General features: G+C 34.0%; 5 protein-coding genes across 6 annotated transcripts; 1 reads left to right on the top strand and 4 right to left on the bottom strand.

Moving 5' to 3' along the window:
• Positions 1-493: 493 nt before the first annotated feature.
• On the bottom strand, positions 494-8,376 carry LOC106120853 (cathepsin O). Its single transcript, XM_013316320.1, has 6 exons — positions 8,087-8,376; positions 7,692-8,002; positions 3,978-4,110; positions 2,284-2,477; positions 1,514-1,633; positions 494-761 (listed from the first exon to the last, which is right to left on the bottom strand). Exons 1-6 carry the CDS (start codon positions 8,273-8,275, stop codon positions 575-577), a joined length of 1,134 nt encoding a protein of 377 aa, XP_013171774.1. The 5' UTR covers positions 8,276-8,376; the 3' UTR covers positions 494-574.
• A 296-nt stretch (positions 8,377-8,672) lies between these two features.
• On the bottom strand, positions 8,673-13,534 carry LOC106120617 (ecto-NOX disulfide-thiol exchanger 2-like). Of its 2 annotated transcripts, none has more exons than XM_013315972.1 (9): positions 13,071-13,534; positions 12,636-12,803; positions 11,645-12,090; positions 11,152-11,286; positions 10,617-10,800; positions 9,867-9,973; positions 9,472-9,579; positions 9,256-9,390; positions 8,673-9,109 (listed from the first exon to the last, which is right to left on the bottom strand). In XM_013315972.1, the coding sequence occupies exons 1-9, from the start codon at positions 13,291-13,293 to the stop codon at positions 8,750-8,752; spliced, it is 1,866 nt and encodes a 621-aa protein (XP_013171426.1). In that variant the 5' UTR covers positions 13,294-13,534; the 3' UTR covers positions 8,673-8,749. The 2 variants fall into 2 exon arrangements, with proteins under 2 accessions (XP_013171426.1, XP_013171427.1); XM_013315973.1 differs by having other exon boundaries at positions 13,385-13,534.
• Positions 13,535-13,672: 138 nt separating this feature from the next.
• Positions 13,673-16,526, top strand: LOC106120762 (RNA-binding protein 41). Its single transcript, XM_013316188.1, has 5 exons — positions 13,673-13,991; positions 14,074-14,346; positions 14,475-15,090; positions 15,529-15,676; positions 16,388-16,526. Exons 1-5 carry the CDS (start codon positions 13,987-13,989, stop codon positions 16,501-16,503), a joined length of 1,158 nt encoding a protein of 385 aa, XP_013171642.1. The 5' UTR covers positions 13,673-13,986; the 3' UTR covers positions 16,504-16,526.
• LOC106120765 (forkhead box protein B2-like) lies at positions 16,357-18,816 on the bottom strand. The gene is made up of 4 exons (XM_013316189.1): positions 18,756-18,816; positions 18,501-18,575; positions 17,952-18,149; positions 16,357-17,623 (listed from the first exon to the last, which is right to left on the bottom strand). The coding sequence occupies exons 2-4, from the start codon at positions 18,571-18,573 to the stop codon at positions 17,589-17,591; spliced, it is 306 nt and encodes a 101-aa protein (XP_013171643.1). The 5' UTR covers positions 18,574-18,575; positions 18,756-18,816; the 3' UTR covers positions 16,357-17,588.
• LOC106120576 (Brahma associated protein 111kD) lies at positions 18,739-25,435 on the bottom strand. Its single transcript, XM_013315927.1, has 12 exons — positions 25,283-25,435; positions 24,682-24,759; positions 24,223-24,267; positions 23,578-23,840; positions 23,267-23,470; positions 22,911-22,986; positions 21,185-21,292; positions 20,667-20,800; positions 20,215-20,355; positions 19,774-19,905; positions 19,271-19,463; positions 18,739-18,926 (listed from the first exon to the last, which is right to left on the bottom strand). Exons 2-12 carry the CDS (start codon positions 24,743-24,745, stop codon positions 18,739-18,741), a joined length of 1,548 nt encoding a protein of 515 aa, XP_013171381.1. The 5' UTR covers positions 24,746-24,759; positions 25,283-25,435.
• Positions 25,436-27,326: the final 1,891 nt, after the last annotated feature.

Raw genomic sequence — 27,326 nt, 5'->3', positions numbered from 1 at the left:
CACTGTATTAAAGTTTGCACATGGCAATACTGATTGTCCAACAATCAAACATCTTGTCAAACATGTTTGCCAAATATATAGCGTTATTTGACGCTTTGGAGTAAATTTTATTTACAAGGCAGTGAACGAGCGTAAAAACGATTTACCAATATTGGAAATGTAACTTAATAAAATTTTGTCAAACAAGTTCAGAATGGTAGACAATCATACTAAACGCCTTAGAGACGCGACATTCAAATAAGGCAGCCATATTTTTTATTACCTACTAGCTGTCGCCCGCGACTCCGTCCGCGTGGATATATAAAAAAACTTAATGTATAGATAAGTTAAATAAAAAGCAGCTCTTCAAGGGATAAATTCTAAAAAAAATGAATAAATAGTATCCTATGTCCGTCTCCTGGCTCTAAGCTACCTCCTCACTAATTTTCAACCATATCGGTAAAGTCGTTCTTGAGTTATAAATAGTGTAACTAACACGACTTTCTTTTATATATATATATATATATATAAGCTATGCAGAATTATCTTGGATGGATTATAAAATCTCTTATATCATAAATAATTAGGCTATGTCTTATTTGATATTAACTGATGCCACTTCGTTTGCCAATCCGCAAACGTTAGTACCAATAGCCAAGTTCAAATAGCCAGCATTGCCAAACTCTTTGCCCCAAGAATTCTTCACTATATAATGAGGGACGTCAGCGGACAGATCGTAACCAATCAGTTGGACAGCGTGGTTTAGGTCACGTGGTTCACCGCTGGAAAACGTCAAATGTTCGTAGAATTAAATACAATTTCCACTAAGGATTGTTTATCATAAGAGCTATAATTTAACACGAATCAGAGCGTCGGTGGCTCAAGGCTTAAGCGCTTGATTTATAATCTATAGGTTCTGGGTTCGAATCCCGCCATGTACCAATGTGTTTTTCGATTTTCCGATTAACATATGTACATTTATCCGACATCCTTCCGGTGAAGGAAAACATCGTGATGCTGCACATATCTGAAGAAGAAATTCAAAGATATGTGTGAAGTCAACGTGCACTGGGCTATGGTTGACTATGGCCTAGTCACTAACTTAGAGTAGGCTCCGAGCCCCTCATTGGGGACGTATAGTGAGCTGATGATGTATGTGGATAAGCATTCGACTAAATTGATCTGTATGAGTCGAATGGCTTTGCGTTGAAATGGGTAGGAAATTAACGTCCTCGACTGTGTCATGCAAAGTTACGTATATATGACATACTATGACTTAATAATATCAAAAGTAATATTGCAAATAGAACATTTCATAATTTCATAAACGTTTTATACACTATTTTGAATATTTTTAAGTTGCAAATCGAAAACTGGGTAAGGTCTGTAAAATTTTTTCTCGGTGTCTCCTGAAACACAGTTTCAACTAGTTCCGGAGATAGAGCCGATAAAATTTTGTTATTTTTTTTTTCTTAATAAAGATTTTTTTATCATTTACCCTTTTTTATCTGAAAAGATACAGGAATATATTTACCTGCAGTGATATTGTATAACTCCACCTAAATAGTTCTGCCAGGTGAGAGCGTTCACAGCGACCGTCACAGGGCCGTGAGTCGCGATCATTTCCAGTATCTTATCCTCTGTATCCACAAAACTGGAATAAACAAGAAACCTTTTACACTTCCTATTGCTTTTAATTGTCTAAACAATTTTGTAAAATCACTTGCAGTCGCCCGCGATTCCGTCCACGCGGACTTACAGAAAACTTAATTAGTAGCCTATGAGTTCTTCCAGATTGTTTTATATCTATGTTAAACTGATCAATGCAGCCATTCTGAAGATACAAACATCCATCCATACATCCAAACATTCGCATTTATAATATTAGTAAGATAGTAAGATATAGTTATCTCCCTCACTTTCTTTGAACAAAAAACAAAGACAATATATATCAAATACAAGTATCACGGTAGTTTATTTAACGGTTAAATGTATCCAATACACTTAGAGTCTTTTAGATAAGATTTGGTATGAGAAGTCTACACTAAGAGGATCATTTAGTAACCTATCCCCCCCCATCCCCATTAGGTTACATAGACTAAAAGCCTAGACACTCCAAACTAAGGGTAGCTCGAACCTCAAGGAGACATATAATCACATGTTATTCCATTTTGACCTTCTGCATACACGCTAAAATGATTTAGAATAGTAAGGTTTATGAATTCCGTTTCTTATTTTTCCCTAGAGTTAGTTAACCTTTTTTATTTATAACCTTTTTCAAGCCAACACCATTAGCCAACTTACTCATTACAAGTGAAGCTCTCGACTCGTACACCAGTTCCAGTGGCATTAGCTTTGCACACGCCGTCGCGTAGCTTCAGCGGATACTCCTTGTCGGCTAGCACTGGCGTGTCCGTCATCATCAGCCAGTCCAGCAGCAGACAGATATCGCCACCTTCGCATCCGCTGTTTCCCAGCCCCGCGCAGTCTATTGCTTCCTGACAACATTGAGGATTTGTTATTAATAGCCTATGTGTTCTTCTATTTTTTGTAAATTTACTAATATTTCTTGTACCATTCCAACTAAACTCTATGCTTGTAAGGACATGGTTTACGACAATAGTCGAATGGTGGGATTCGAACACCCGACCTCGTGATAGGAAATCCGCTTAAATTAATTTTAGAGATGCAGCCGTTTTGGAAATATCTTCTATAATAATAAACATCCATCCATCGTAACTTTCGTATTTATAATATAAGTAAGATAAACTCAAAAAAAAGCTAATTACATCACGTGACTTTATTCGAAAAAATCAAAAACTGACCTATATTAAATCGTGTTTTCTTTACGAAATATCAAATTTCACTTTCATGCTTCAATTTATTTAGTAACAATTAAGATTATTAAATAAAGGAAACAACAAGATTCAACAAAACATATAAAAAAAATATCTCAGTAGAAAATAATGAAAATCAAGACATTAAAAAAACAAACACCCCAAACTGGAATGTAACTGGACGAATGAACGGGGATTGTAAATGCTTAATTATGTTTTTTTTTTTAATTGAAGGAATAATTTAGGAACTATCTGTCGTCCGCGACTCTGTCCGCGATGTATTAAAACAAAGATCTGTGTCAATTTTCATCCATCTAAACATTTATAATATTAGTAGAATTGCTATTAATTTATCCAACTAAAGATCAATTTTATTTTGCCTTATGTATTACACCATTTTACATACAAATAAAATAAAATAAGTGAAGCAATAAATTCTGTATTAAAAAGTCAAAACACAGTTAGTCTTATGTTAAATAAATTAAAGTAAATTTCAGTTCAATGGCCTCCAAAAGGGTCCTTAAAACGTAAACAACTTCAAAAAAACATTTACTCCGAAAGTGTCAGTTTCGAAAAAACAACCAAAACTGCACAAAATCTTAAAACCGGTCGAAAAATGCATTCGCCATTCAAAACTCGTTACTGTTATGGTTATTTCCACTAAGCGGGAAGTCGCACGACTTTATCACAAAACAGACTGCATTATGTATTAATACATGTATCACAGTAGAGATATTGGTGGGCCTAGCATGAATATTTGTGATAAACGCCATCGTATCGTCATCGACAAAAATTGAATTAAAGTTTATGCAGCACCCCCTTATCGGCCCTAAAGTACACAAAAAATCTCATGCTAATTTTGACGAAATTGACGATGATAACACACATCTCGCAAATATACATGTTAGGCCCACTGTTATATTGTAACGCTTTGGAGTTAATTCTATCTATATTATTACTTTGAATTCAAACCACCGCTACAAACCTCTATCATCAACACCAAAATGGCTGAAATCAAGGCACAAAATACTATATTTTATAGCCAGTCCACTTATATGTCACTGATTTTCTCCGATTTCAAAAAAGAGGTTCTAAATTCATTTGTTTTTGTCTATTTCTATCCTAGAAAAAGCACTGTTACGTATTCTAATTATACCTTACCTGTACACTTAGAGGCTGCAGTTTCCCTGTAGACATGGCTGCCATAGTCTCCATGACACCTACCGTGCTGAACGCCCAGCACGCTCCACAAAGACCTTGATCCCTGACAGGGCCAACCACGCCTTTGTCTCTCCTAAAAAAAAAAACAACAAAGTGACGACGTGATGGTAGATATTTGACGGTCGGACTTCTTTTTTCTAGTGTATTGGAATTTTAAATCATCCTATGATCTATTACGAATATTTGCGTGACAGTTGCGAAAACATATTATTAACGACATCGACAAAATTTATGAGACATGTTGGTGGATTTTACGCTCAATAAGCGCTTCTAGAAGTCTACTAGTCATCAGTTATCAAAATTCGTGTGCTTCAATGAAATTTCAAAAGGATACAATTAGGTTTGTTAGTATTTTTGAATAATGGCTTGTTCTATTTTGCATATTGAATTGTTCATAAAGATAAGCAGTGGTAGATCCCGCTTTAATATCTTCGCATGAATTGTCCCGGCTCGCCTGGTGAAATACCATGACCACACAGAAGATACGCCTCAAGTGGAAGCAATTCCGCGTACAGTCTGACGAGTTTGCGTACCGGAAGCCTAATTTTAGTCCTCTTTCCTTTCCCACACTTTTTCTTATAAGGAAAGTGGAAGTCGACTTTCCGGACGAGAGGATGCATGGGAAGGGAAAATATTTCCCATCTTTGCATCCTCTCGTCCCTCGATTAAAGGTAGGCAACGCATATGCAATTGCGTATATCTATGGACAACGATCACTTCGCTATTTCAGTGATTTCAGATGGCCGCTCGCTCGTTTGCCACCTTATGATATAAAAAAGCTAACGTGTCTTTAAAGAATATCCCAAGTTATTCAGGTCACACGGTCAATTGAACTAACTTCAAGTTATTGGATTGCAACTTAGTCGCTTATAATTCGCGGTATGTAAGCTTAGCCTAGGTCTAAGTTATAAGTTATTAGAGCAAAGAAATTCCATTCATAAACTCAATCCTTGCTTAAACTAAATTTGCCTTTGGTATGTCTTGGTCCAGTAACACGTTTTTAATTATGGAAAATTTTGAACTATTAATTAGCATAAAATATGTTTGTTACTATGCCTTTTTCGTTTTGGTTTCATAATTCTTTTTTTTTATAGAATATTAAGATCTACAAACACGTTACAAGGGTGTCAAAAGTGCGTGTCACTTCAAGAAAAGGTCAATACGCGCACGACCCGACGGGAGTACCATTATTCTCATTTCCGAAATTAACATCCTGTACTTCGTATACATTTAATCCCTGAAACGTTATTTACAAGCTGTTGCCTGGGATTTCGTTTGCGTGGAATTAAAAAATATATATATAACCTGTTACCCGGAGTTAGTGTAGCTTCCAAACAGTGGAACAATTGCAAATCGATTCACTTTCGGAGCCTATTCAATGAAATCAATCATATCTTTCCTCTTTATAATATTACTAGCTGTACGCGAAATTAAAAAAAAAACCTTAATTAGTAGCTTATGTGTCTTTCTACACTGTCGTACATCTATGTCAAATTTCAGCTAGATCGGTGTTTTCCAGAAATACCTTCTAACAAACATCCATCCAAACATTCACATTTATAATATCAGTAGGAGGATATGAGTCGCATCTTAATATCAGATGCATGGAACCAATTTATTAATAACGAATATTATTATTAAATTGGGTAAAGTTTGTTTTGCATACTAATGAATGCATAAACATGATTAAAATTTACGAACATAAACCCAAAACTGGTTTATGTACCTTGATCGCTTTATATAATGTTAAAAACTGGTCATTTACATAAAACACAAAAGTACATTATTCCTTAAAATGCAGTAATTAATGTACTTATTATATTGAAGTGTCTGCATTTAAAAAAAAATTCAAAATGTCTGTCCGTAAATCCGTATTTAATCTATGAAATGGATATTCTTTGACGGGGCTCTTAATAGAAGATAGCTTATGTATAAGGAAATACCTCAAGTTTCCGATCCAAATAAGATATGACCTAAAGGTCTATGTTACCAGGTCATAAATTAAAAAAAAATGTAGCTTTCGAAGTATTCAATCAAATCTTTCTTTTTAATAATATTTGTAAAGACAAACACATTATTTAGTATACATTATCTAACTAAAATTATAAATGCGAAAGTTTAGATGGATGGATGTTGTTTGAAGGTATTATTAACGGCTCAATTGATCTTTATGTAATTTGGCATAGATGTAGAACATAGTCTGAAAGAACACATAGGCTACTTATTAAGTTCTTTTTAATACCGCGCAGATGGAGTCGCGGGCGACAGCTAGTACAGAATAAGAGAAAATATATCTCTTTGTATTAATAACATTTTTTTAACATATAAAATGCCGTTCTTTATAATTAGTGATAATCTCTATAAATGGATATATTCATGAAGGTAAAACAAAATAAACATTGAAAAAACTAACAGTAGATTATTGTTATGAATGAATTATCCTTGTTCAATATCATTACTTATAAGAAATGAAAGAAGGTTTTTTTTGTGAATAAGCTAATCTGAATAAACATCAATTTAAAATTTTCTTCTTACCAATATATCTGTTGGACGGATTAACTTACTGATCAATAACACTAATGACACCCTTTTTTGCTATTAAAATTTACATTATTAAGGTTAGCTTTTAATATGCTGTGATGCAATAGTAGGTGTGTAAAGTAAACATAAAATTTAATAAATATATAATCTGTTGTAACTTAAATTAGAAAAAATAGTGTATAAAAACAGTTAGTAGTTAGTCATGATCATCATCAGCTCACTGTACGTCCCCACCAAGGGGCTCAGAGCTTACCCTAAGTTAAGGGTGATTAGGCCATAGTCAACCACGCTGGCCAAGTGCGGGTTGGTTGACTTCACACATATCTTTGAATTTCTTCTCAGATATGTGCAGGTTGTATCACGATGTTTTCCATCACCGTAAGAACGTCGTATAAATGTACATATGTAAATCGGAAATCGAAAAACACATTGGTACATGACGGGATTCGAACCCAGGACCTGCAGATTGCAAGTCAAATGCTTGACCCCTGAGCCACCGACGCTCTTCAGTCTAGTAGTTAGTAAATAATGTAAATTAAAAATGTATTAACTACATGATAAGTGCACTTCAATGTCATACTATCTATTTGTTTGTCCAATTAAATAAATATGACATCAAATTGTGTACAAATTATGTATTATCATGTAATTTTTATTCATCAAAAAAGATGCAATTTCTTTTTTTTAAATCTAAAATGGTAAGCAAGTATTTTTTTATAATATTAAACCTCAGCCTAATTGTTTAAATTTTAATTATACAATGTTACAAATTCAATTAAGTTGCAGTCAATTTCATTTATTTTTACAGTTGTTTTAATACCTAATAGTTTTAAGATCATCATCAGCTCACTATACGTCCCCACCGAGGAGCTCGGAGCCTACCCTAAGTTAAGGGTGATTAGGCCATAGTCAACCACGCTGTGCAGGTTGCTGCACTATGTTTTCCTTCACCGTAAGTTTTAAGATAAGTAAGCTTAATTATAATGTGTATTCCTTTACAATATACTATGTGATGTATTCAGCTGTTTGTAAGTCACAAGAAATCAAACACCCATCTATCCAAATTTCCTTATTTGTTATATTAATAAGAAGAGAGATATTATAAACACTTACCAATCAACTTTTAAAGGCAAAGTAGCTCTTTTCTTTCTGATAATAATATAAATATTGTTATGAGGTGAATTGCCGGATGAATTATCACTCTCTGCGTCATCTATATCAAACACGTTGCTTGTTTTATTATTCTTCTTGTTGTAATTCTTATTTTCTCTATGTCTTCTTTTATGTGGTTTCTCATCTGATAAATGGACATCTCTGTACTCGGCTTTCGACATATCTGATAACTTAGTCAGACCATATCGAGCTCGATGCTGTTCCGGACCTCTAGACTCAGAATTGAGAAGTTCAATTTCTCGTACGGACGCCTTAAAAAAGTTTTAAAAACTTTAGTAACTGTATATTGTGCAATAAAAACTTAATGTATAATTAATAACATTTTAATATCTTACCACGAAATATTTAAACCTCGTTTCGTATTCCTCTGGATTGTCTTTATAAGTTTTATTAAACTTTTGAATGTAATTATCGTACATGGGTTTTAATTTTTCCTTTTCATCACCACTAAATGTTAAAGGTATTGCAATAAACAGTAAACAAAATAATGCTATTCCTAACATCCAGTTCCACCATTTCTTCATTTTGATATTAAGTGAAATAAATATAAAAATATTAAAATGAAAACACGTCCGTCCAAGTCACACGAAGAAAACAATAAGTTTTGACTACTGATAAATGACAATTAATGGCCAAAGTTACGTCAAAGTGAAATATTGACCACAGACTAAATTAAGTAGTAGAGTTATAGATTATGCTTAGAGTAAACATTAGCATTTTCATTAAAGGCAATTTTCTCTTTTCTTTAATTTTCACAGATATTGGGTAATTTTTCTGCCCTAGTTTATTTTTTGTGTTATTCTGACACCTGCGAGTGAGCAAGTGAACTGAGAATATATAAAAAAATATTCAAGTTAATAAGGATGTGCAATTATTCCGACCGTTTAACGATTAAAAACATTTTGAAAACACGTTAATATTTATTTGTACTTTTATATTTTATTTTACATGCTATACATAATTAAATATATAAATTCATATCATACAATTAAGGTTATTTAACGGTCCTTTTTCATAATATCGAATGTTATAAAACTCCATCTGTGCTCTATGGTTGCACCGATTCCGGACGTCTTGCATTCGAAAACATCTGTGTATTTTTGAAGAATTTGTAATACAGTGCTTTGGGTGACATTATGTGTCATAGACCTTACGTATGACACGAGGTAGTCCAGGGTAGCACCAAGTGGATGAACCATAAGGAAGGCTGTAAGTATGCTGATGAGCTTCGCGTCTGTTGGTGGTACTGAAGGTGACGAGGTGTTGACTTTTTTGTCATCTGGTGTGGGTGGAGGTGGTAAGGGCTTGGATACTTCATGCATAGTATCGGGTTTGTAATTCGGTAGTGGCGGGTACAACTGCAAAAGAAAAAAATGGCTTTAAATTCGCATAGCGTTAGTGACCATAAATTCTGTTCTATGTTTATTTTTGTGAATGGAAGTCTTTAGGAACAATGATTGATGATATTCTGCAATAAAGTCTCTCGTTTATTACAAAAACATACTTTTTGATTCTGCATTGCTTGTTGGGCTATAAAGTGGGCTTTGAACTTTTCAAACTTCCTTTCCGCTTCGTCCTTTGCCAAGAATGCTTCGTTTTTGTACCCCTCTAATTCATATGACAGATTTTCATTCTCAGTCTGTAAGAAATAAAATATTAAAATTAATCTAATTCAATGCAAAGAACAGTTTAGATATTACAATAATAAACTTTATCTCACCTTCAATTTATCGTATTTTTCTTGAGAAACCATAGGTTTGCCTGAGTTAGTCCCACCATCTTCATCCTCAAAAACAGTTTTAAACTCCTCTTTTATGTTTTCTACCTCCTAATGAATTAAACGTAATACATTTTTAAAAACATAAACAACAAAGCGAACATTGGCTGTAGGTTTTCCAGGTCTATTCTTCACTTTAGTCTATTCTATTTTTACTTTGGTCTTCAGTTTACGATTCATATTTAACCTTTTTTTAAAAAATAATAAATAAAATTTATGCAGAGAAAAAAGGTTTTAATAAATATTTATTACAATATCACTTAGGGCTGTATCAAAATTAACTTACCTTGAAGTTGAAAATTATATTAATCTGCCAACCCTATTTATAAAGTACTTACCTCAGTCATTTTCAGCCACATCTCGACATTACGTCGCTGCTGCTTAGTGAGGTGATCAGAGACTCGTTGGTGTTTTGCCGCTGTCAGAATTTTTGCGACCTGTTCGACTGATAGTAAAAGGTTATTTTAAATGCCATTCGGCCTTACCAACTCACTGCCAACATTCCAAGTAATTTCAAATTTCAAGAATAGACACAAAATTATAGTTTTAAACCATGACATTCCTAGATTTTTCGTTACTAAATGAACTATTTACATCAATTACTTTACTACAGATAAAAATAATAAAGGAATATTATGATATAAAAGCCTATATGGTTTTGTTTCTATTCAACATTTGGCCATTTATTAATAGAACGAATTAGTATTATAATAGCAAAATGTGGCAAACTAGTAAGCGTAAGTTTAAGTGACTTGAATTCGCCATAATACCAAAGTGACAGTTGCCCATAGACATCTGTATTCACAGATGTGTTCCCTACCTTTCAACGACATAGTAGACATATAGAAAGAGGGTATTTCCTAATGATTCCCCTGCTCTGCCAAATGAGGTGGATTTCCACGTAGCATCTTTATTTATAAGAAAAGGTATGCTTATAATGCGGAAGGGGAATAATATTTGACCACCGGCACAATCATGGACGAAACGCGGAATTAATTCCTTTTTAAACCATTGCATTACATTTTTTTAATTTTTTTTTTTATCAAAATAAGTCAAAAAATAATTTATATCTAGAAAAAGTTACTTACATTGCATAACAATACGTGCGAATCTATCTTTTAGGGAAGTCTTTAAATTTTGAAATTCCTCATCCAGTTGCATTTTCTCATTGAACAATCTTCTAAGTTGGTTGTTGCTCACTTGTATTAGAGAATAGAAAATATTTGCATTCTTCTTATTGCATTCTCCACGTTCCAACCATACAGCTAGAGTCTGAAAATAAAAATTAGGACTTTCGTTAATTAAATCTAAAAAAAGGTTGGGGAATAAGTCCATAAACTTCGATTTAAAAAAAAACAGCCTTTCAACAATTGTTTTTATTATAAACTAGCGGTCACCCGCGACTGTGTCAGCACGGAATAAAAAAAAGCCTAACTAGTAGCCTATGTGTTCTTCCAAGCTATGTTCTATATGTATACCAAATTTCATCAAGATCCGATCAGCTATGAAATGATCAGCTTATGGAAATATCTTAAAACAAACATCCATCTATCCATCCATCTAAACATTTGCATTTATAATATTAGTAAGATATGTTTTAAATTAAATATTAAAGCAATATACCGGTGCAGATGTGGAGAATTCGTCTTCACTTTTAATCTTGTCTATGATAGCTGTCAGGGCTGTTGGCGTGAATTGCTCCACACGGAAAGGTGTATGTTCAAGATCTTTCTCATATTCAGCTTCATCTTCTCTATTCTAATCAGAAAAAAAAACAATACAGAAAAAAATACATAGATTTGCTAATACATATTTAATAATACTTCTTTAAAATTTCATCTAATTGTGTTAACCCCTTTTGGAAATAAATAAACTACATACTTCCAACAAATGAAACTTTCTCATTTATAATATACTAGCTGTCGCCCGTTACACTGTTTGCAAATTAGAAAAATAACTTAATTACCAGCCTATGTATTCCAGGATATGTTCTACATCTATGCCAAACTTCAGCGAGATCCATGCAGCCGTTCCCATTAGAGACTTTCAAACAAACATACATCCATCTAAACATTCACATTTATAATATTAGTAAGATAATAATTAGTTAACTCACCATGGCATAATCAATAAAAATTGTAGTAGCTTCATTATCTAATTGTTCATGTAATTTGAATCTATATCCGGTCAAAAAGAATGCTTGTTCCATTACATCAGACGAAACGAAACGAACATGAAAGATGCCGTTCCGTGGTGAGTTAACATATATCTCTCCGAATCGTTTGAAAATCTCCGTCACAACATCTGTAGTCACACCATTGGGTAGACCGCCTACAACAACAGTACGACAACCTTTCGGCCGTTCACGTCTAGATGGCACTGATGTCCCAGGAATCGGTGGAAGTAATAATCCCAAAGAGAATATCTGGTTAGGCATTGATTGGTTCATCATCATACTTTGGTCCATCATATTTGGCATTACCATGCCCGGCATCATATGCATTTGAAGATCCATTTGCTGTTGTGGCATTATGTTAGGCATCATATGATTGTATATCATACCTGTAAGATTGAAAGAGCTTGTAACAGCAACTGTATTATCTTTTTTTATATTATAAGGTGGGAAACAAGCAAATGGCGCAGGAACCGCTGCCCATAGACATCCAGGCATGGAGCCTTCCCTAAGTTAGGGATGACTACAGCTTAGTCTACCATGCTGGCCTACTGTGAGTTGGTTAACACATATTTTTGAATTTCTTGGCCAGGTTGCATAACAATTTTTCTTTAAAGTAAGAACATTGGATAGAAGTACATATGTATATGGAAAATCGAAAAACACATACATACACAAGTAACATGCACATGGCGAGCCACCAATGCATATGCATTGCCTAACTTTAATTGACGAAGGAAGAAATATACACAGAAAGAGAATAAAAATTATCTTCATTAGTTTCTTCCTTAGAAACAAGAGAGAGATTACTAAGAGTTATTTGTTAAAATAAACCCATAACTCTTGTAATACATTGTTGTGTCTGTTTTGTAAAAATAATAATAATATGTATAACAAGTGTGTTGAGAGCGGAACTCTATAGTGACTGACTGACCTGGCATCATCATGTTTCCCGGAGGCATGCAAGGTATGAGCGGCATTGCTGGCCTTAAATTGGATCTGTCTCTGTCATCATCCCATTTTGAATGTCTTTTCCTATCATCTCTATCACATCTGCCACGTCTCTCATTACGCTCATGAGATCTTGATCGATGTCTATGGTCTGTATGGAGAAAAGTGAAGTACTATTATACTATGACTAAAATGAAAAAAATATGTCTTTATGGGAACAATATTATGTAACACATTATATTTTAATTAGTGTAGATGTCTTAAATTTTACTATGATTTTTATTAATTGTAATCAATCAATAATTTATACTGTTACGTGATAAAAGTTTGTAAAAATTGTTTCTATTTTAATAAGACATAGAGTAGGAATAAATTGATCACAATTTTTAGTCCAACTTATTTGAAATAGACGTAATACCTCTGTTACGATCTCTCCTGTCCCTTTTGTCTCTACTTCCTTGATCTTGGGACTGGTTTGTATTTTGTGTGCTGCTTTCAGCTTCAACACATTGGACTTCTGCTTGCTTAATGGGTACATTAGGTGTTTCTACATGGTTAACAGGAAGTACTGGACCAATCATTGGTGGCATTATAGAATTCATTGCGTTATGCATTACATATTGCCCATCCCAATTGCTCATTCTGCACTTTTGAAACTGTTTAGTCAAATCAGTTTCTTGATCAAATTTACTTATTATAATTATTTACTAGGATATAGTACTTTGTACGAACGTTTATACTTCTTTCGTCATATATCTACGGCTTATAGTTAATGATGTATTTATCAGAAATTATGCACTTATATATAAATTAACAATTACAATTCATCAATTTTTAATGTTTTACACAACCAAAACAAACCAAACTTTCTGATTTAGACTGACTTTGACAATTGTTTTGACAAGACTACAGATCACAAATAGTTCCAAAGAGTAAAAAACTGTATCGATAAAATTCTTGTTGCCATACGAAACCGGAGTATTAAAACTATGGTTTGATGATTGCAGCTTGGCTTGACAACGATTGTTTTGATTTTTTAAGGAAAATTATTGATAATTCAAGCGACTTCGAAGCAAAATATTGGATAAATAACGTTCCTTGAATTTGTTAGACTAACTTAAGGAAAGTTATGTTGTGCGTCATGAACAACACTATTTATCTCATTATCTGATAATAAAATCAAGGTTGAAGTTGATGTGAAAGCTTTATAATATAAGCATATAAAGCTTTGGGGATGGAGAAATAAACGAAGCGCAGGGAAATAGAATGATATTATTTATTTAATATCACATCACTCTGTATATATGTGATTTATTGTGATCCGAGTATTTAAAATGTGGTGCGTATTATTATAATCAAGATTCTAGTTGGATTTGTAAATGTCAGACCAACCAATCTTATTATTGTGTTACATGTTTTAGTTCTGAATTGCCAAAGGAATTTGAGAAAAACACTGAAGTTTTGCCATTCACGAAATATGGATTGTCGTCGTTAAAAGATTTTTCAAAAGCAGAAAAAGATATACAACATTTGGAGTGGCTAAAAAAAGTGGGATTGTCGAATGAAGAAGTGAAACTATATCAAGAAAACGAAGCTGGTCTTTTAGATCAGCGTAAAAAAATCGAATCCACTGTTTTGAAGTCTAAACTGGATGAGATTTATAATAAAATAAATAATTTTCTAGCCTTTGGCAGGTGAGTTTTATAAAAGTATATTTTCTTTTAAGTAATCATTAATGTCGAATGAATAATTGTATACAAAACCAGTAGCCATATAATTAGCATTTCTAACTATAAATAATAAATTTACTAAAAAATTTCAGTTCAAATCAAAATAATGATGCACCAAGTACTTCGAAAAGTAAAAATGAACAAATACAGGAACCAAAGCTGAAGAGACCACTTCAATTCTATCCGGAAGGTCATCCTATGCATGAACTGAAAGAGATTGAAGAAGATCTCTTTGGTCATTTGAGGAATGATAACATAATGCCAATTACAAAGAGAAGAAAGTTGTTAAGACGCCTTGAAAGAAAGAAGGAAAAGATAATGGGACATCAGAAGCAATTGCAACTTGTTCCAACACAAAATGAAGCACAGCCTTCAACAAGTAAGCCTGGGAGTCTGTGGGATGTAAAAGATATACCGGAAAGACTTCCAGAATGTAGTACATCTAAGGAAATACCAAAAATTACATCAAAAGACAGAATCATTGGCCCGAAAGAGCAGACAATGTATACAATAAAAGATAATAAAATATTAAGATTGGAACCAATGCAAAAAGATAAAGATGAAGCAGGGAATGAATTTCGAGCAGTAGATATTGTGATGCCAGTGAATCCAGCGGAAGAGCAATTGCTGGAAGGAACTAAAATGAACCTGGAAGACATCAAGGCAATAGAAAGATTCAAAGATTATGAACCGGGGATACCATCAAAAGTAAGTTATATATAATAATTCTGTGCTACAAATGAGTTTTTTACGCTTTTTTAAGTTAGTATAGATTTGATGTCCAAATGTTTCAAAGAATCATAACTCCCATCCTACTAATGGTGAATGACATATATTGACAATATAACTATCTCTTTCATACCCTATCAAATAAAACAGAGATAGCAATAAACACTTATAGTAAATCATTTCGTCATCCATCTCAAACAAAACTATCTTACTATTATTAATAAATGCTAAAGTTTACATGGATGGATGTTTGAAGTTATCGCTGGACCGGCTCAATGGATCTTGATGAAATTTGGCAAAGATGTGGAAAATTGTCTGGAAGAATGTATAGGCTACTCATCAAGTTTTTATTTTAATTCCCCGTGGACATAGTCGCGGACGACTGTTAGTATGTTATAAAAAATGTATTGCTTTCAGGTATTATATTTGAAAAACATCTCTCCGGCAGTCTCACAAGAGCGCCTCTCTTTACTCTTCAATCAGTTTTTACTGGACAATGGAGGGCCAATTGATCTACGATTGCTTACCGGTCGTATGCGCGGACAGGCCTTTGTTACCTTTCAGAGTGAGTTTCATATATTAAATTAACATTTAATTCAAACATATATAAAAAAAAAACAAATGACTATGACTCTTAGGGAAGGAATACTAATTGGTTGACTTCTTACTAATATTATAAATGTTTAGATGGGTGGATGTTTGTTTGAATGTATCTCCGCAATGGCTCAACAGATCCTAATGAAATATGACAAAGTTCTAGAACATCGTCTGGTTAAACACATAAGCTATTAAGTTTTATTAATTCTGCACAGACGAAGTCCGGACAGCTGGTAGGGACATATATTCTTTTAGGCTCCAGTTGACCATAATGCAATTTGTGTACAAACCCACAAAACACATTGCCATTGTCTCATTTTCTTTAAAAAAAATACGGGATAATAATACAAACAAGATTGTTTTAAACAATTATCAAGCCGATGGAATTTCAAGGTTATATTTAAAGTAAAAATATTCTTTACTTTGTATTTAAGTTATTTTACACAAAAACAATATGTATCCAATTTTTGACATTATTAGTTAGAGTCATTTGGCACGAATGACGCGCTTTCGTTACAAAGTCAAGTGTCAGTATGAATAGTGAGGGGACATAAACGTCGACATTTTAATAAGGCTAGTGTTGCGCTAGTACACTCGCCCTGTGTTTTCTTCCTAACACAAAGAAGGAAGATAAATAAAATCCATGCATACAATAAAATCATTTATTCTCTAATTCCAGGTGAAAATCTAGCCATAAAAGCATTGGATGAAGTCAACGGTACAATATTGAGTGGTCAACCGATCATCGCACAGTTTGGTAGAAACAGTAACCGCATCCAAGATGACAACAGATAAATATTCATTAAACTTAGTTTAGTATTTTAAGAACTTATTTATATTATCAATCTAATATAACCAAATCAATGTATTATTAAATTATTCAAACTTTCGTGAGACATTATCATAAAGTTATACAAACACGGCTAAAACACTTACATATGAGTGTCCCGTGTCGGCACCGACTAATTCAAGCCCATCGGGTAAATTCAACAAGGTGAGTAGGACTGGTATTATTTCGCGGACGCGGCACTTCGTTCACTTAGCGAAACTAGTCGGTGCCGCTACCGGACGAACATTTGTGAGTGTTTTAGCCGTTTTTATATGTCTGTGTATTACATGCTAAGGTTAATAACTATGTATACATGCTTACAATTAAAATGATTTTTATTTCTAATTAAACCTAACTTAGTTACTGTAAAGATAGTAACCTTGTTCCAATCTTAACCTTTCTTACTATAGACAAACTGCATATTTTTAGAAATTCGTAAACTTTTTACTCCAAAATATTTAATCAAATGTTTTAAATTTAGGTTTTCAAATATATCTCTTCTCTTTATCTCACAATTTTTACAAAAAAATAGCGTATTGGCCGTCTAATCTAAAAAAAATGGTTACAAGAATTCTATAAAAATAATAATGGAATTATTTTATAAATGTTATTTGATTACTATTCAAGTTCTTATAAACTGATAATGGCTGTAATCCAAAATTCCAAGCAAACTCTTATTCATACAAACAACCTCAATTTTATATCTCGTCTAATTTGATCAGAAATATCAAAATACTTTTACACGTATAAAACCTTAAATCCGATGAGGGAGAGCCATAAACAAGAAACAGAACAGTAAAACCTTTAGTAAAGTTCAACATTTACACTACATTAAACACGAATAGATTTATTTAACCGAGGTTCCACTGCCAATCTGTACAAAAACATATTCTTTATTTTTTTATAAAGAAAATAAGCGATTCTCATTATATTTTTATACATGTTTCGGCAATGTAAACGTATTAATGTGTTCACTGCACTAGTGTCTCTAAATCACTTGTTCCTTCGGCGAGGATTTGCGACGTCGTTTGACGACGCGCTTCGGTGACAATCATTCGCCCTCTTTCTTTACTTGTGACTCCTCCGCTGTAACAAATAAATACAAAAATGTATAAAAATACTAGCTGTAGTCCGCGACTTTGTCCGCGCGGATTGAGAAAAACAATTAGTAGCCTATATGTTCTTTCAGGCTATGTTCCACATTTATGCCAAGTTTCAACGAGATCCATGCAGTCGTTCCGGAGATACCTTTAAACAAACATCCATCTATCTATCCATCCAAACATTCGCATTTATATTAGTAATATTTTATTTTACCAATTCATTTTTAAGTTCTTAGGATAGCGAATGTGTCATCGACCATTTTGAATTTATTGTGCTGTACTAAAAAAATCTTAGGATCTCCTATACTCACGTTTGACGAGATGATGGGGCGCAGGGTGAGGTGCAGGATGCTGGGGATGCGCTGGATGCTGCGGGTGGGGGGCGTGGTGCGGCATGTGAGGATGCGCGTGATGCGCGTAGTGCTCGCCCGTGTAGTAGTAACCCGGCGGGAAACCGCTGCCGTAGCCGCCGTAGTACCGCCCGCCGTAGCCAGGACCGTAGCCACCACCTATGAATGGACCATCAAGTTATTATAGAGTATGTCTAGATCTGCGAATCACAATTGAAAGTTTAAATTAGCAAATATTTTTCGATATGACCTTAAGAAAAATGTAATGGCATTTTACTAATAATAGAAAAGCGAAAGTATAAATGGATGGATGGATATTTGTTAGAATGTATATCCAGGTAACTATATCGATCTGGATGGATGGTATAGATATAGAAGTGTCTGGAAGAACACTTAGGATTTTTTAATTTCGTCCAGACGGAGTTGCATGCGACAGCTAGTTAATAAAGTAACAAATATGCAGGGGTCCACATAATAAATAAAAATTAAATGCAAGAAATTACAACATACCAGGGGGCGGCGGTGGTCCGGCATGTGGAGGTCCTTGATGCGGCGGAGCGTTCGCGTTCGGTGGTATCATCATCGCTGTCATAATAATATTAAACATGTATATATAATGAAACTATATAATATAATGAGTAAGAATTTAGAAGCTAGACCTAGTTTTTTACACCGTACATATCCTAATCGTAAATTAAGACAAGTACCATTTGACCTTGGACAAGATACTAAAGCACTAGTAAAGTTATTAAGTGAGAAGTTTACAATGATGGGGCGGCGAAGTGATGTGCTGCTGGGGCGGGGCGGGGCTAGGTCCAGGGCTGGGGCCGGGGCCGGGGCTCGGGCCGGGGGCCGGGGCCGGTGCGGGTGCGGCCGGGGGCGTGGCTGCTGGCTCCTTGGCTTCTACTTTCAGCTCCACTGGCTTCTCTTCTTTATCTATAAGAATGTAAAAGTGTTTTATAACAAGCAAAATAAATCATCATACTACAAGTGATATACGATTAATATATGAATTTTGTCAGTTTGTATTGTAAGGAATTTCGTATCATTGTGAAATTGTGAGAAACGAGTACACATTAGCTTTTACAACCATTTTTATTAATGATTTTTAAAATATATTAAGGGATTATCAATCTATTTTAATAATTTGTGCTGTTCAAAGTCATACCTTGCCCCCGCGGTCATTCGCGCTCTGCTATACCTAACATTGTGTTCTGCGCAACAACTCGTTCGACCTTCTGAGTCATAAACATGTTTGAAATCCTATACTATGGACTTACTTTCAACTTCAGGTGTAGATGCACTAGCTTCAGCCGGCGGAGGTTCCTTAGGGGCTTCAGCTTCAGGCTTATTCAGTTCCGTAGTACTGCTACTATCCGGCTTCACCTCTGTTGTGGATACTTTATCCACTTGAGTTGGAGGATTGGGTCCATTTGCTTCGGGTTTTATCTGATTTGTGTCTTGTTCCATTGGCTGTGGAGATAAATGTTTTTTCATAATACAGTCTGGCTAAAATTGACTGCGTACATCTGATTTCTTTTATATAATAATATGGCAAACGAGCGATCGGTCACGCTGCCTATGGACATCGCATTTGCGAATGCGTTACCTACCTTTGATCATAGGATGGAATGCACAGAACGAGAATATTTCCTGTTCCAATGCATCTCTCGTACAATTCAATTCCCCTTCCTGTCCTTTCCTTACAAGAAATGGGTAGGAAGGGAAAGAGGACTAAAATAAAATAAACAGCGACTCGTACGATGTGCATAGCCTACAATACCTCGTCTTTCCTCTCAGCGTTGTTCAACGGCAGCGGCGCAAGAGGCTGCGGGTTACCGCCGCGCCTCATCTGCTCCACCGCGCGCTCCACCATACGTCCAAACGTCTCCTCATCTACTGCCGGCTTGCAGTGCTACAATGTTATATTGCAAATGATGACATCACGATAAACTACGTCAAGGTACATATATAAATCAGCTATGAACCGATTCAAAATATCAAGTCACACGTAAACCGTTGAGCTGTAGCTCAACAACTAGTAGCATATGATTCATTGTGGTGTACTCTAAATATAGAGCCAACGAGTCACGTACTGCTTAGTGACTCGGAGTTCAAAACGTAAATAATAACTCTATCTAGGTACAAATTGATCTGCGAGTCACTGATCTGCAGATCATCAATTTTAGTTCAAATGTTATAAAAAATTAATCGTATATATCACCTTCTTTAACTCCTCTTGGAATGTCTCACTACTTTCAATGAATTTTCTCTTCTTTGCTTCAAACTTCTCCTCAATTTGTTGCAGTTCGTCTTCCAATTTTTTCTGATGCATTGTCAACGATTGGACTTGTTTCTTCAAAATCTATAAAACACATTTACTTTAAAACCTTAATACGAAAAGTTCAAATCATATTTCTACTAAACTTTATTATTACCAAGTTAAATACCAACATATAGCTAATAATGATCCTTCGAGTCGGATAAGTCAAAATAAAGAAAAATACACCTTATTCATGGTTCTTCTTTAACAAAAAAAAACGCTTAAATCTCACTAGTTTTTAGTCCCAAACACTTTTCAAGCATGATTATTCAATGTAAATGGTCCTTCGAGTCGGATTTGAATAGAACTATTATATAAAGTTTATAATATACATAAATGATATATTACCGTACCTGCATCCTAGCAGTGGTGACCACAGATCTAACATCAGGGACTACCGTGTCTGAGAATATTTCATTTATAAGTCTATGGTTGCGGAGATACCGCGCGTACGCCACGTGCTTCACTGATAGACCCTCGTCTTGATCTGAAAGTTGTCGCATTAATCCAATTATTGTGTGAATAACCAAAAATAAATATCAAAAACTAGCTGTCGCTGACGACTCCGTCTGCTTTTGATTAAGACAAAAACATAATTATTAGCCTATGTGTTCTTCCAGACTATGTTCAACATCTATGCCACTTTTCAGCAAGATCTCTTTAGCCGTATATATGGGAAAAAGAAAAGGGCTGTTTTTACGGTTTTCCCGGCAATTATTCGAATTTTTCTCACCTTTTAAACCTTCCCTAGACTTCCACGAACATTTCAAGACCAGAATAAGATAAATCCGGTCAGCAATTCTTGGGTTTTAACGTTTAACGAACAGCAATTGATTTTTATTATGAAATATGAAGCAACATAGAAAATTACCTTCTTCATCTTCCGCTGGTTGTATATCAATTCTTCTGTCTTGCTGCTGCTGTTCCTTCTGTGAGCTTCCCTTCTTGCTTGAACTCTCTTCTTCAAGATTACCTACTGCTAATACAATATGTGTTAAATACGAACATATATTTGAAAAAAATAATATATAGTTAAACTTTAAATTGTATTATTTAACTTTGGTGTCTTTGATAATATTAAAAATTTATCAAAAAAAATATAAACTGCTGTCTTATTAAATTAAGGTGTTAGTTCTTAACTCTCCCAAACATGCCCGGTTTACATAATTCCAGTCCAGCGAAATTTATAGTTGTAATCCAGTGCTGACATTAATCTGTCGACTGGAATAATGTAAACTGGATATTAAGATATATTGAATTGTAAAAATCTCACTATTCTTAAGTTCTCACTTATGAAACATCCATAGTTTTAAGAATGTTTTTCACGTGAATGTTTCGTGAGTGTGAACGCATTCTTGCTTACCTACTGCTTTGTTTTTGGCAGCGATATAGGCGAGATATGCCGGCGAGTTGTGGTACGCCTTCAAACTCTTTTCATACTCAGACTAGCGTTCACAAAGCGGTCCAACGTGCAATGTATGAGGTGAGCGGTGCATGTGGGACAAAAATGGTTATTAATATGTGCAAGTGTTAGTCACAGTTGTTGACAAAATCAAATAAAGAACAAATTATATTACTTCTATTATATTTTGACATTCAAGAAAGTTGCCGGTAATATTTTTTTTTAATATTAGCAGAATTTTGTAAATTTATTAATATTTCTTGTACCATTCCAACTAAGCTGTAGGCCTGTGCTACGGATTTAAGACAATAGTAGAATAGCGGTATTCGAACCCCCGACCTCGCGATCGGGAATCCGCACCCTTAACCACTAGGCTATTGGCGCTTAATTACAACCTTTTTTTTCATAAATGCTTTTTTAATGATTTTAAAGAAATATTTGTTGTTAAATACTCTATATTATAAAAAATATATATATTTGAATAAAACTCTCAAAACTTATTTTTTTTTGTCTTTTTTTTCCATCAATCATATAACGGAACGTAGAAACAATATGAATGGGGTTACAACAGCTGTATTGATAAAAATGTGTTTCTTATTGGATTTAAGAAAATTATTTTTATTTGATTTTGTATATCGTCAAACAAACTAAATGAAAATGAATGGATAAAACAATAAACATAATGAATAATCTTATATACTAAACACCATTTATTATAAATTATAAAGAACTTTTTAATACCATTATTGAATATATTTTGTAACTAGCGGACCCGACAGTCGTTGTCCTGTCTACACGTCTTTAATTTAAATAAATTAATATGAAGTTAATATTTGTTGAAAATTGTGAATCTAAACCATTCCCAGATCCCCTTGAACACACAAAAAATTTCATCAAAATCGGTCCAGTCGTTTGTGAGAAGTTCAGTGACATACACACTCACAGAAGAATTATATTATTATGTAATGATTTCAAAAGAATCATTAAAATTAATTTAATAAGATCAATATCCCATCGGTTACAAAAAAAAAACATCCCACATATTTATCATTGAATATATATTGCTAAATTCATGTTATGTATTTACGATATTATCGTACATAAGCCCATATTAAAATGAAGCTAGTGATGTGAATGCGGTGTACACAAACTGATACCAATGGTTATTTTAATGTGGTACTGTACGGGTTCAAACCTCGTGTTTTGTGCGCCAACCACTGTATGTACGCGGGCGAACTTTGGTATGCTTTCATCATTTCTGTATACTGCGCCTATGTTCAAAATTTTTTATTTTTCAATTTTATGATTTTTCTTTTAATAATGTCAAAAAATGTATTAGTAAAAATTAAATAATTTGTAGTTGTCATAAAGTAGGCAAGATTTATCTATTTAAAAGTTTCTCTAATGTATTTTACATACCTAAACTATATAATTTTTTTTTATTGCATATTATATTCAGAAAAAATACCGTATTTTTTTTCCAATGTTTTGAACACATTTTTTTAACCCTAAGGGTATATAGCCCTGATATATTAGTAAAATAAATTTTACCTTTTCAGCCTCATATTCATCAACAAATCCAGCTTTTTCAGATTCAGGTAAATCCCTCCACATACCACCGATGATTCTGCCGATTTCCCATAGCTTCAGATCTGGGTGAGCTGCTTTAACACTGTCCCAGACACGACGAGAGTAACGCATGTATGGCATCAGTGGCTTCTCTGGAGCCTTCGGTGGCTTTGGTAAAGAAGAACCCTAGAAAGTGTCACATTTTTAAGAAATTTTCGAATTTATTACCCAATTAATATTTTTACAACAACTATTGTCTATATAGTTGTAAGTAAAAATAAAAAGAAACGCACCGATCCAGATCCTTTTCCAATTTTTTGCGGCTGAAATCCAGGATGTGAATGCACGGTGGATATAAACGGACTAGTTTTATCATCTTTTGAGGCCTGCGTCGTGATGCCCCCTCCCCCCGAGGTGGCTCTCCTCGCATTCTCTGCAGCGAAACGCGGTTGTTGTGGAGGCGGCCACGCTCCGAAGCCTCCGTGGGACACTGGCCCACCTTGGTATTGCGGGTGGTACTGGTATTGGTTATGGTGTGGCGGTGCATTCATACCGCCTTCAAGCCAAGCAGCGGGCGGCAATACAATGAAAGAAAAAACAAAAAGCATAAGGGGATAGGACAGGAGGGGGGCGAGGATAAATAAAAAAAAAGAAAAAAAATCATAAATGCACTAAATTTAAAACAATTGCTTAATCATAGTTTAGTATTAGTTTGAGCGAGCGGTCAGTAATAGTAGTAAGTGTTATGTAGGCACTAATTCAGCAGAAAATAGATAAGTAAAGAAGTGTAAGATGGTATATGCTCGTGATTTTGGAAACGGAAAATTTTGTGTGTGAATTTTTTTTTTTAAAACCCCATAAAGTACCTAAATCCGAAAAGGATGAGAATGTGAGAATAAAAATTTTGAATAGTAAACTAAATAAATTCATTTTATTACCTTTCATCATACCGAAACTCATTGGGGGCCCCGCAATCATGTAGTCTGTTTCAACATAATATAACATGAAACAAAACCAACAAAATAGAACGATATAAGTCTATAATGGATAAAGAATAATAAAATTATAAGAAAATCATAAGAGAACAAGTTGCAGATGCAAACAATCGAACGAGATAAAGCAAATAGAGGGCAGCATGCTGGTTTTGAGTTGACACTGCGGTTAGATATTACCAGCAATACCAAGAACGCACTGAGCCTGCCAAGCTTGCATTGCAAGGACTCTAGCACTTTCATGTTAAATTAAGTTAGTAACTAACAACATTCTATTATTACATAACATACATATTGAATTATTAATTCATTAAAATATTCAATTTCATTAAAATAATACATTAAATTTAGTCTTCAAAAAATGTAATCAGGGACTACATAATTTAGATAAGGAAATATACAAACGCGGATTGTTCTGCGGACTTGGCATAGACATTGATGGGTTCTGTTTGTAACCCGGTGTGGCCATACGGAAAATTCAACCTGAAAAGAAAAATATTAAACAGTGTATATTAAACAGATAATCCTTTATCTGTTTAATATACACTGGATATGGGTTATACTATAATAAATGATTAAGCTTTAATTACTTGATTGGTAAACAACAATGACTCTTTTCACATGTTTCAGTTGTTTTAAAAATGCAAATGTTTATTTCCACTAAAACATATATAAAGATAATACTCGTGTATTGTATAGTTATAATTGAACTTCTACTTTAAATAATATCCTCGTAAAATATCAGGGAATGCTTGGATGTGCTAAACAGCAAAATGTAGCACGCTTTTAAACTGTAGAAGACTATTTAAGACTTAAATTTACAGACTAAAATGTTTTTAAAATTGCAACTGTGTTGTTAATTAACGAATTATTATTATTATTACAGTGCCGTAGCATTGTAGCATCGAGATTATAGATCCTCAAAGCTTAATAAACAATTTTTGATAACACAACGATTTCATACCGGCGTGGCTTAAAAACCATTGGTTACTTAAACTTGTCTTACCTGTAAAGTATAAAACTAATTAGATTTGGAATCAATATCCTTTGTATGTTTTTATTAGTATTTAGTAGTCGAAAACGAAAGCGTCACTTTGCCATCGCATTTGATTTTGACAGCATGTTTTTCCGACATTTTGCGTTCGCTGTCATTAAACGAAACCACAGATTACTAATACCAAAGAGATGCAGATTATTATGCAGCTCTTTTTTGATACCTGTATCTTGGGTTAACTCCCAAACGTTTAAATGTAAAATAAAAATGAACATTGCTTTTTTTTCTTTGAGTCATACCAAATTTCATTAATAATTTTAGCTGCTGATATTGGCTCTGTCAATTAAATAACAAGGTAATTTCCAAACTAACCTGCGAACTGAAATACAACTGAAAGTAGAAGGGAAGGTTAAGATCATAATGAGGTCAATTATGAATTGTTACATCAATGAATATTTACGGAAGTTGGCAGTTAACAGGCTCAATAGTTGCCAAATCTATATACCTAGTGTTTGGTCCACCTGGATGTTAAACTATATAACCTGCAAATAGAACTATATATATATATGTATTTTGTTCCGATTCACGGTCTATGACCTTACCTTACTATGATGTAACGACTGAGGTCAATTTTATCTTAACGGTCACCTATTGTTTATCGACCAGTGCATGATTATCTATGTGTATCATTGTATAGGTTCCTATAGATTCAGGGTTTAGTTTGTAAATAATTTAGACTTTGAATAAACTGGGTCGCGACACGGAAATTGGTACCAAAGTTCTCCGTCGTCTCGAACTTAATTTGACTGTGACCCATTGTAACCTGATTGATTAGGATCGATATTGTTCTTTATTTTAGACGTCTAAACCATCACTGGAGATCACTACTTCATATAAACTGTTCCATATCTATAACCCTATCTTCTCTGTTACAGTCAGGGATGCTTAGCTTTGAAGAATAATATTTAGGATCTTTATTTAGATTATTAATGTAGTATCAATATACAGTTGATTGCTGGCAAAGTGGTATGAGTAATTCCGAAGCATGCATTGCAACGTGCTTTACTTGGCAGCTTGACATTTTGTCGTCTAATTATAATTAGTTTTATGATTTTTGTTATTGCTTAGAGACGGAACTATTTGTTTTAAGTATCAATATTTACTTCCAAACTACTATTTTATTTTCAATTTTTCAGTGAATGCTCGCAACATATAGTAATTGCAACATACGAAGAACAAATATAATAAAACACTTTTTAAATTATGTCTGAAATCTGTACGTAACGATATCTTTGAGGTGATGACGTATGGATCGCCCTAACCTTGGGTAATAAGCTAATAAGATGTGCTATTTCAGTTTGTATAGATGCATGTAATCTTTTTTTTTTACTGTGGATGGTGGTAACTTTCATAATGATCTTATATTAGACTACAGCAAATTGGAATTTTAGCGTTTATTTTATTTACAACTTTTGACAAGGGGACGATAAACACTAATACTTTCGTGACCATCAAAGTTGCAAGTAGTTGCGCAAGTACTACCTACCAGGTAGATAGGTATGCCCATTTGTTCTGTTATTGTTTTTTCCTACTTGCATTTGCTTGATATTGTAACTATCACAACATATGCTTGTTTACAATAAACATGGCATTTTATAGGTACGTTTATTTACATTATATAAGACTATTCGCATATTTTCACATTGTTTGAATTCTTTAAACATATTAGTGAATTTAACCTTCATTAGAAGAGGACGTTTAACGCATTTGGCGCTATACCCTGTTCAATATATTGCATACAATCGGTAAACTCACTAATCTTTGTTAAATGCAAGTGTTTTGTTGGTGTTTTGTCTAAAAATAATGTTGACCTATCGTCGCCTTGCACGCGCGTTCTCTGTCCCCGGCCCGCGCCGATACCGCCGCTGCCGCGCGACAGTTGGTTCATCGACATCTTAGTGATAACACGTGTGTGTTTGCGATCTATTTGTCTGACAGCAACAATGTTGGTGAAAATTTCTTTCCCCCTTCAACGTGCTTTCTTTGACGTTGATAT

The sequence above is a fragment of the Papilio xuthus genome, unplaced genomic scaffold, assembly GCF_000836235.2.
Source record: "Papilio xuthus unplaced genomic scaffold, Pxut_1.1 DF826949.1, whole genome shotgun sequence".
NCBI classification, from domain to species: domain Eukaryota; kingdom Metazoa; phylum Arthropoda; class Insecta; order Lepidoptera; family Papilionidae; genus Papilio; species Papilio xuthus.
This window is presented reverse-complemented; position numbering and strand designations above follow the sequence as displayed.

Coding starts and splice junctions, on each gene's coding strand:
- LOC106120576 (XM_013315927.1), bottom strand. CDS start 24,745: ATGGCCACACCGGGTTACAAACAGAACCCATCAATGTCTATGCCAAGT. Junction 21,293..22,910: donor GTTGGCGCACAAAACACGAG/GTTTGAACCCGT, acceptor ATATTGTATTAG/CAGTAGGTAATCTTGAAGAA. Junction 20,356..20,666: donor TCACCACTGCTAGGATGCAG/GTACGGTAATAT, acceptor TGTGTTTTATAG/ATTTTGAAGAAACAAGTCCA.
- LOC106120762 (XM_013316188.1), top strand. Junction 14,347..14,474: donor AATTTTCTAGCCTTTGGCAG/GTGAGTTTTATA, acceptor AAAAAATTTCAG/TTCAAATCAAAATAATGATG. Junction 15,091..15,528: donor AACCGGGGATACCATCAAAA/GTAAGTTATATA, acceptor TATTGCTTTCAG/GTATTATATTTGAAAAACAT.
- LOC106120853 (XM_013316320.1), bottom strand. CDS start 8,275: ATGAAGAAATGGTGGAACTGGATGTTAGGAATAGCATTATTTTGTTTA. Junction 4,111..7,691: donor TTGCCTTTAAAAGTTGATTG/GTAAGTGTTTAT, acceptor TTTTTTTTTTAG/GAGAGACAAAGGCGTGGTTG. Junction 2,478..3,977: donor TGCAGCCTCTAAGTGTACAG/GTAAGGTATAAT, acceptor CAATGTTGTCAG/GAAGCAATAGACTGCGCGGG.
- LOC106120617 (XM_013315972.1), bottom strand. CDS start 13,293: ATGAGCAATTGGGATGGGCAATATGTAATGCATAACGCAATGAATTCT. Junction 9,974..10,616: donor CGCACGTATTGTTATGCAAT/GTAAGTAACTTT, acceptor TTTTACTATCAG/TCGAACAGGTCGCAAAAATT. Junction 9,391..9,471: donor AAAAATACGATAAATTGAAG/GTGAGATAAAGT, acceptor TATTTCTTACAG/ACTGAGAATGAAAATCTGTC.
- LOC106120765 (XM_013316189.1), bottom strand. CDS start 18,573: ATGATGATACCACCGAACGCGAACGCTCCGCCGCATCAAGGACCTCCA. Junction 18,150..18,500: donor CGGACCACCGCCGCCCCCTG/GTATGTTGTAAT, acceptor GTCCATTCATAG/GTGGTGGCTACGGTCCTGGC. Junction 17,624..17,951: donor GCCCCATCATCTCGTCAAAC/GTGAGTATAGGA, acceptor TATTTGTTACAG/CGGAGGAGTCACAAGTAAAG.